At 43.5% G+C, this 9,924-nt stretch overlaps 1 protein-coding gene across 1 annotated transcript; it reads right to left on the bottom strand.

Moving 5' to 3' along the window:
• Positions 1-424: 424 nt before the first annotated feature.
• On the bottom strand, positions 425-9,612 carry LOC108802330 (androgen-dependent TFPI-regulating protein-like). Its single transcript, XM_018574196.1, has 6 exons — positions 9,413-9,612; positions 4,666-4,806; positions 3,581-3,682; positions 3,303-3,418; positions 1,243-1,394; positions 425-468 (listed from the first exon to the last, which is right to left on the bottom strand). Exons 1-6 carry the CDS (start codon positions 9,560-9,562, stop codon positions 425-427), a joined length of 705 nt encoding a protein of 234 aa, XP_018429698.1. The 5' UTR covers positions 9,563-9,612.
• Between the last annotated feature and the right edge of the window lie 312 nt (positions 9,613-9,924).

Genomic DNA, 9,924 nt, shown 5'->3' with positions numbered 1-9,924 from the left:
TTAGACTGTGGATGAACAGTACATTCTTCAATGCTCCATTGAAGTCCCCATTATGTAAACACAGCTTATGAGCAAGTAAAAATCTCACATAGCAGGCAGTGGTAGAAATACAACAAATTGTCCTAAATGCATTTCAGCAGCAGAAAAAAAAAAATAGTGCTCATCCAACCACCGATATCCTGGAAAATAAAACGGTATTCGCACGACCGATCTCGTCTCCAGCACATAGTTGAAATCTCATGTGTGAAAACACAGCAGTGCCATGTACAGTCGCTCGAAATGTAGAATGGTTACCTGTACGAATCAGCAAATAGATTAAAGTAGTTGTATCCCTCCATCGACAACGGAGGAAAGATTATGGAATCATTAATAAAAATAAAATTAAATAAAAAGATCAAAAGGCCCTGAATCCTTAGCAGCGGCTTTAGTTCTTCTTTTTCCTCCTCCTTTTAGACGGGCGGCCGGATCCTATGGAGTAAAATGGGGAACGGGTTATCACTCTGCAAAAGGCAAACCATATACTATATAAAAACTAGGGCTGGAAATGATTAAAATTTTCACGTTCGATTAATCAAATTTTTTTTTAATCAATTAATTTCGATGAATTATAGCGCACATACAGATCCAACTGCATTGGCCTGTACACATACAGCACAGGAATGAAGTAATAAAATTAACTAGGATCACACTAATCCAGCACGTTATTAATTTCACGTGCCCCACTCAATATGGCCGCCGCTTGAGTGGGGCAACTCAGAATAATAACGTGCTGGATTAGTGTGATCCTAGTTCATTTTATTACTTCAGTGCTGTGCTGTATGTGTATAGGCCAATGCCTTGGCTGGCGCTCGTGTAGAACAAGTTTCTTGGGCAAACCGTCGGATAACGAAGCGGGGAGGAGTCCGGTGACGTCACGGAAGCCGGCGGAGATGTGAGTGTTTTCATTAGCGATCAGAATAATTTTAATCGATCAAAAAGTTTAACGATTAATCGAGAAATTAATCTTTAATTTCCACAGCCCTAATAAAAACTATGCTCACATACACAAAAAACACTGAAAAACACACCAGTGCTCAATCATATGGTCAAGGTGGGCTGAGATAATTCACTGGGTCTCATTGGATAAGGTTTTGTTTTTTTTATAGGAGCTGTCTAACAACGCACAACAATCACATTCTAACTTTGGAAATACAAAGAGTTCTTGCTGATTAAAAATAGTAATGGAAATCAACTATAGCTTACCCCAACGCCACAGAGTCAAGACCTCTCCCAGACAGTAAAAGGGAACCATGATGATAAAAGCTGCTGCAAAGAACAAAGACATTCCAACAGGGTCCAGCTTAGCAAGGATGGGATATACCCAGATATCAGCGGCGTAATGCAGCCAAAGGATCCTGCAGAGAGATTGGTGGATCTTAGTATACAAACATTCCTTAGGTTGGCTTGCTATAGCATGTGTCACCTTAACATAATGATACCCAGAGGGACATTTTTCCACAATGGTTTACAAGTGAAGGCAAACGTTTTACTACTTACCCATGGCAAGGAAGGCCATTGTACCACACTAGATTACCACTATTCACAGTGAAGGGAAACGTTTTACTACTTACCCATGGCAAGGGAGGCCATTGTACCACACTAGATTACCACTATTCACAGTGAAGGGAACGTTTTACTACTTACCCATGGCAAGGGAGGCCATTGTACCACACTAGATTACTACTATTCACAGTTAAAGCAAGCATTTTACTACATCGGCTTACTACTTAACCATGGCAAAGGAGGCCATTATACCACATTAGCTTTCTACTTATTCACTAGCAAAGGCAGACACGGTATTGCAGTAACTTGTCATAGTTTACAGTGATGGTGGACATTCAAGCACAAGGACTTACTACAATTCATACCAAAAACAAACTTTTTTCCACACCAGCTTACTAACACCCAAAGGAAAAGCAGATATTTTACAAATCAGCCTACTGATACTTACTAAGCTAGACATTATATCACGGTATCTTAAAGTATATGTTACCCCTATATATAAAAATTCATATATGTGCATGTTTCCATGCAGTAGTGTAAATGTACCCCATTTCATTTTTATTTCTTAGTTTGCTTGGAAATACCTTGTGATCCTGCCAGTCCCCCTCCCCCCCACCTCCCTTCTTTCCTGTTGCAATCTGCTCAGGCCAAGCATGGAAGCACACCTGTGCTGGTAGCATCAGTTTGCGTTTCAGTGTTTCCCTGTTGGAGATACAGGATGCTGTGCCAACACACACCATGCCTACATTTCCTCTGTAGGGCCTTTAGCCACCCCCCGTTGATTGACAGCCGCTCCCAGCTCGATGTCAAACCAAAGCTGCTTGTAGGCAGAACAGCAGCGGCATTGATTGAGAACACTGATATAAACTGTCCAACCTTAGTAACAGACACACCCAATATAAATAAAGAGGGATGTGAATCAGAGTCTTTAAATAATATCTGCTGTAATACATTAAGGGAATTTATCAAAACTGGAGCAGACAAACTGTGGAGCAACTGTGCATGGCAACCAATCAGACTCTCATTTTCATGTTCAAACCTTAACTGAACAAACTAAAGAGAGAAGCTGATTGGTCGCCATGCACAGCTGCTCCACATTTTGTCTCCGCCAGTCTTGATAAATTCCCCCCAATGTGCTTTTACAGTAGTGCGTAGAAGGATAAGCAACCAGCACACCAGAGGTCCACTTTATCTTCCGTTCGGGAAGATAAAATGGACCTCTGGTGTGCTGGTTGCTTATCCTTCTACACGTTTATCTATGCTGCCTCATCCACCGGCTACATCAGCACCTGACAAAGCATTTTAAATGGGATTCTGGCATGGAGTGCGATGGAACATTCTTATATTTACTATAGTGTGTTCACAAATACTTTAACGATTCTGACAGTGAAGGTGGCCGTATTACCACGACAACTTACAAATTCTTCACCCTCTATCAAGAACGCGTGCTGGTCTTTATCACTGCATTTGGGAGGTCCTGATCTTTCTGCCTACAACAACCATCTTTATTTGTTTTAAATACCTTAAAGTATTTTCACCTGTTATGTTATCGGTCTGTGTATACATAAGGTTCCCTCCCATGACCGCCCACATCTCTACGATTATGCCCAAAGGAGTGAAACGCATTAGAGGTGGGGATCATCAGACGGGGACCATACTATTATTATACATGTTTGGTGAAGATTGGAGGTGTACAGCTATTTCTGGACTAACATCTCTATTTACTTTCTCACTGTAGTGCCCATTCGTAAAGAACTTACCATGATAAGTACGCTAAGCAAAACACAGCCAGCAAGGCAAGGCCACTTTTCCTTCCGGGATACTGGTGCGAATAGGCAAATGTCTCAATGAGCAGCAGTGGAAGTATAACGGTGTGCTGGAAAGAGAATACAATATATATTTTTAGCTGATATTGCAGCAAGATAAAAGCAGCCAAGTTGATGGAAGCGATCAATTCTCCCGTTTAGCACCAGGAGGACCTAGGGATAGGGAGGTAAGGGCATTGATCGGCAATGGGTTTAGTACAAAGTCTCCTTACCATTGTGTGATTCAACCATACTGGAATGATGCTGTCCAATTCCTTCGGATACACAAGCTCCCGATCATAGGTATAAATACTCCAGAATGAAGTGACGACAAACTAGAGAGGAAAACAGTGTTAGTTATTTCTATTTTCATACATAGAACGAGATCACAGAGTTAGGGCCCGTTCACACCAGCCCCTGCAAACATGCTGGTGTGCGCTGTGTAGGGCCAGTACGATGCATTGTTACAGGGCATCACACTCTTTACAATCTTTTCTTAAGTTTGTACTACGTTAACAAAAAACAATTCATTCAACTTAAGCACGGACATGTGGTCACGTGCATTGAAGTGTTTTAAAACAAGACAAGCTGCATTTCTACTCAGCGCACGCCACCCCACTGTTGTTTTCTATGAGCCCTTGCATCGAGCCTTTGTTGATCAATGCTGATTAACACAGCTCAATGTACCTGGTGTGAACGAGCACTAAAGATAAATGGCACCTGGACCTTAGACACACACATTTTGCTTTGATTCCATGGGAGCAACTACGTTGCTGGTATAATGCTGCTATGCCGGGCCCATTGCAGAGAAAGGTACTCCCCTCTGTATTGCATTGCCTTTATTTTTTATGTGTTGATTTTACACCGTATTGTATGAATCTTATGAAACTTCTAATAAAAATTGATTCAACCCTAAAGATAAATGGCAACCAACATGCAAGATTTATTGTGGCTGGTTAGTAAAAACCTTGGGATATAAAATAAAAGTTTGGCTGTTGTCATAATATCCAATAAATTTCCCTTTTCACTGAAAAGGCAATCAAAACAGCTGTCAAGGCCAACACAATATTTTGCTGCAATTGGTCAGCCTACTGACTAGTTGAGGATTGCTGAGATTGTGTCTTTTCCTATATTGTGCCTTCCTGTATCCCAGCCCAGCCATTGCTCTTCAGACACATCTAGTCTTCCATGCTGTTTTATCAGACTTGTGCCAAATGCCAACCACCATCATAGCTGAATTTAACAGCCTCAATGGAGACTTCAATAAATGTGTAGAACACGGTCAGAAAGTTCTGTAATGTAGGAGAAAGGTACCCACCACACCGACTGGGAACACCAGCACAGCGAAGGCATAGTCTTTTAATCGCGTTAGGAAGGAGCATAATGGATTCTTAATGGAGAGGCACAGCTGGACAAAGTCACATGACACGCAGATGCCAAAGAACACCGCCTGAAGAACCTGCAAAATACAAGTGTGCATAGTTAAAGAGTGCATGTGACCAAATCAATTAATTGCAGAACATTGCATTTAGATTGTCACTCATACCCTTTAAAGAGAACATATCACCAAGATACATACCAGCATGAAATCTCAGGCAAGAGTGAACACAACCCATTATTATGCAGAAGTTAAAAGTGATGGTTGGGGCAGGGCAAGACATTTGCAACATCTTCAAGTCATTGGAGATGACAACATCTTCAAGTCATCCTTGCATACTTATCTGTGAATGTTGTCCATGTAAGGACTCATGAGTTGACATAACTGGCAAATATTGTCAGGTATGTTCACAAAGGATACGGTGTGATTCACAGTAGTCTAAAACAGGGGTAGGCAACCTTGGCATTCCAGCTGTCAGTACACTACAAATCCCATCATGCTTTTGCCTCCTGGAGTCATGCTTGTGGCTCTCAATGCCTCATGGGACTTGGTTTCAATGCCTCATGGGACTTGGAGTCTTTCAATGCCTCATGGGACTTGGTTTTGTCACAGATGGAGTGCCGAGGTTACCTACCCCTGTTCTAATACATAACAGTTCCTTCAGTTATGACTGCAAGTACCTTCAGTTAGTACATTTTATGCAAAATAAATCTCTTAACCTGTACCTTTAGGGTTCATTTACATGTATGCCCTGCATAAAAGCACATGCATTAACATGATTTATCCAATCCGTTAATTTGTGTTCAATTAAGGCAGCCCATTAAAATCGATGGGCTTCCAACACATGAAAATGTCCCAGTTACTGACCATGTCACAAAGTTTTTGCAATGGTGCTTGGCCCCCGAAATGCATCAACCCATGTAACGAGTGATGCTGGTTTGCTATGGTATGCAGCTATGCCTTGCAACTATTTAAAATGAACAGCCCCGAAATGCATCAACCCATGTAACGAGTGATGCTGGTTTGCTATGGTATGCAGCTATGCCTTGCAACTATTTAAAATGAACAGCCCCGAAATGCATCAACACATGTAACAAGCGTTAACGCCTGAATTCACGCAACGCATAGGTGTAAACTTGCCTTTAAAGTGTACTAATAAGAATTCCCTAACGAGAACGTTAAATAAAAAAACCGCTGGCTTTATGCTGTTAGCCACTCAACTGGATCACGGTGTAAGCAGACAGAAGGCATTTGATGTCTCACATCTCTCGGATTCCGTAAATTCTCCCGCCATCAGATGTTACGTTACAAATCAAACAAAGGAGACAGGTCATTGCGCCAGGCACGCAGAAAAGGATTAGTTACAGGTGTAAAGAAGAGTTCAACATTTTTGAGTGGATTATGAGGAGGTAAGGTAAGCTGCGCATGTTGATTATTTGAACTGGGTGGAAAGGACCGTAGATTAACAAAGATCTACACTTCAAGACACACCACATCCATTTGCGCTGATCTTCTCTGTACATTTGTCAATTATGTAAGAAAGAAAGGTTCACCAGAAAACAGCGCCATTCAAAGATCACGCTTGCAGCTTTCAGGACCTGTATGTTCCGTTTACACAACTGTGCCCTCGTTGCTGCATACAGCCTAAGGATGCCGTCTGCTCCGATCAGCAGGGGATCCGTGCACAGGTCTCCAGCTCATCGGAGCAGTACAGGACGACTGTGACTTTTGTGGCATCCAGGTCCATTCAGTATTCGCAATGGAGGAAAAGACTGAACCAAACGGACCCATGTTAGTTCTATGGGCAGTCAGGTGTCAGCAGACATTTACATCCAATTCCCTTCATCGCGTTTAGGTCCAATAAAACAGAATTTTGTTCCATTTTTATTTCAGACCTAAGTGGATTTGGAGGTAATCGTATGGAAATGAATGCCGGCCTATAGGCTAACATTGCTCTTCAAATCGGATCCACCTGAAAAACTGGCAGGCAAGATCTGATTGGAATGAATCAACGAATGCATATCTGTTTACATCTGCCGGCCCATAGGCTAACATTGCACTTCAGATCAGACCCGCCTGAAAAACTGACAGGCAGATCCGGTTCGAAAAGCCGTGTTAAAAAGGGGCCTAAGGGCCAATACACATCGGCTGCTGCGCAAAACGCATCTCACACATCTTGGCACATCGCACGGTATATTTTTTTTTAGAACTTTATTGAAATGTGTCAAGTGACATTTCATTACGTTCTACCGGCACGGTGAGAGGCGCCTGTACCGCGTTGCATCCCGCTGCGCTGAAAAAAGTACAGCATGCTGTACTTTTTGTTTTAGTGCACACCACCGCATTCTCATTGCAATTGCTGGTGTGAACCAAGCCCATCCGTGACAAAGTATTGTCTTGCTCTGGGCGTTTTTCCCAGCGCATCCGGTGTGAACCTACCCTTGGGCTCAAATGTATGGAAACCCTAACAAGGAACATCTCTTACTTGCTCCCTCGTGGTCTGTTAATACCATTAAAAGTGTTTTGTTATGTCTATTCAAGAAGTACAAAAAAACAAAACCTGTTGATCCTGTCAGAAATCAAGTGAGCAGATTAGCTCCCAGTGCTCATTATCTCTGCTATTATCAGTTACAATTGTTCCCAGTTACTACAGAACACAGCCCTTCCTATGTTATAGTGATTAGGAAAAAGGGAGGTGTCCTAGGGTGACTTCCTGTCACTCTAGGATAGGAAGTGTGTAGTCCTTACACACTTCCTGTACTAGGGGAACAGATACAGTCATGTATATGTATGATTACATGTAGTTTGCGATAGAGGATTCTCCCTGGAGGCAGGGTAGATGCGTCCAGGGACAATCATATATCCCAAACCGCTGTAAATCGTACAAAGTATGATTACACGAGGACTGCTGCTGCCTGATACTGCCACTGACACCCTGTCATTTACTTGAACAGCAGTCATATCTGAATGGGGACACCTGGTTTTCCTGCCACAAGAATCTGTAGATCCTTGCAGCAGGAATCCCTGAAAGCAGCAAGTCCCTGTGTGAATGGGATCTAAAGGTCAATTTTAAATCAGGCAGCTTTGTGACTGGAGTATAAATGAGACCATAATCAGATATAATGGCTGATAAAGCCAACGGGGAAAGGGTGAAAGTCACCTTGCCTTCCACCTACACAGAGCAAAGTGCAAGAGTCAACAGCAACTCAGCAAACCAAAAGTTCTGCCTGCTTCTGTACTCACGTTGCATGCCGACGCCAGAAAATGCATCCATCTTTCAACTCCATTTCAAGCTGAAGTTTATTCTGCTTATATTTTGCCTTCCCTGGTTCCTCATTTCCCTCCTCATCAACATGCTAAGTGCATGTGATGCTGAATCTTCATGATTAAACAAACTGAAATCCAATGAATGATCAGGGTGGGCTAGGGAGGAAAGTGCTGGGCATTAAGGTGCCCACTGATCAGGTGAGATCGGGGAACCACATGCAACCACTGTAGATACAGCCAGCTGATTGATCAGTCAATTACCTTCACTAAGTTTTCCGAGCCGTTCGGTAGCATCCCCTCCGCTAAGCTCAGTACCATCGGCATATACATGTATGTGCCCCAAAACAAGCGTCAACACTTATGGGACCATTGTTCCACAATTTGATCCTGCTGCTGCCGCTGCCTCTAACAAACATAATTTTATTGGCCGAACTGTTACCAAATCCTGACGTTCCGGTGAGTTGTGTTTAACACCGGTGCGCTGGGGCAGCCCATTCATTTGAAAAGTGCGTGCACCACAACACACAGCCGTGCATTACCCTGTGTTGCGGTTCACTGCAATGCAGGTGCGTCTTTCAGAATGAATGGCACCACAGTGCCCTAAGGGCTGGTTCACGCCATGTCCGTGAGCTGTGTTATTCTGCAAACCGGCAAACACATATGGTGTGCAAAAAACGCAGCTCAATGGACATGGTGCGAACAAATCCGGACACGCATAATGTTACTGCAAAGCGATAGATTGAAACCAGCCCAGCTCTAAAAGGTAAAGAAAGCATTACCTCAATGCACAGAAATGCATGTTACATGCATTGGGACCCCGCAGTGCTATTTATTCTGAATGGCAACTCCACGTTGCAGAGCACTGTAATGCACCCTGACGCACTGCGCTGAATGAACAATGGTGCATGTACAACTTTAGGTCAATTGCGGTGCATTAGACAGCCCATGTAAATGAATGGCCTGACTTACTGCAACACAGGGTAACATGCAACAGATCGGACTTTAATGTGCATGTGTAAGGCCCCATGGCCTAAGGATCTGTGATTTGGAGGATCACAAGTCCCATCTGCCACCACAGATGATGCCGGCCGCAAGGCAGCATTATCACCGAAGTCCATCGTTTACTTCCTGCAGTCCTATAACAGAATGGCCCTACCTCCATATGGACCTGAGGGAGCCTGAGCATTGCACTGATTACGGTTGCAATGCTCTGCAGGATTAAATCCAAACATTTATTTAATTACCTTTTTTTAAATAATCTTATTTTTTTGTTGAAGGTGGACTTTGCCTTTAAACACAACACAATTGACCTGTCTAGTGTAAATGGGCCCTAAATAGAACACAGCAGCTCTATAAAAAGAGAATGCCGGGGTCATGTTAGGACATAAAGGGATGGTCCACTCAGCCCTGTCAGGCTCACCTGATTGATGTAAGTCAGGTATTTCCACCTGCCCCCGTACGTATGTGCCCCGTGTCCCAGCGACGACCCGGTGATGACAACATTCTGCCAGACCCCGAACACACTCCAGGCCAGGAGCCCCACATGAAGGACGAGCCCCAGCGCCGCCATCTTGCTACACCCACTCAACTGAGGAGCTGCGAGAACGCCCTGTCACTCGGCTGTCACCGCTGGCGGCTGACAGAGGCTCTGCTAAGGAACAAAGTACACAAAAGATGCTCAGGTTGCCAGAGGGAAACAAAGGCTCTGAAATATGTCTCCAGGCGGGAAGGCTAAGCCGGACGGCAGCCATGTTTATGGAGACCAAAAGCCCAGATTGTATGGCTTCTCACAGAGAGAATCAGGTGTCTAGTTATACGAGCTTGTTCTAAATGAACTACTGTGCAATTTAGAGGTGCCTGCAGGAAAAACAGATGTTCTCTGTGGAAATGTATGCTTTATGCCTGAGGAATGTATTTTACATACTATAGCAT

Source organism: Nanorana parkeri, unplaced genomic scaffold (genome assembly GCF_000935625.1).
Source record: "Nanorana parkeri isolate BGI_ZX_2015 unplaced genomic scaffold, ASM93562v1 scaffold50, whole genome shotgun sequence".
In the NCBI taxonomy this organism is placed as follows: Eukaryota; Metazoa; Chordata; class Amphibia; order Anura; family Dicroglossidae; genus Nanorana; species Nanorana parkeri.
Note: the sequence above shows the minus strand (reverse complement) of the source record. Positions and strands in the feature narration are given on the sequence as shown.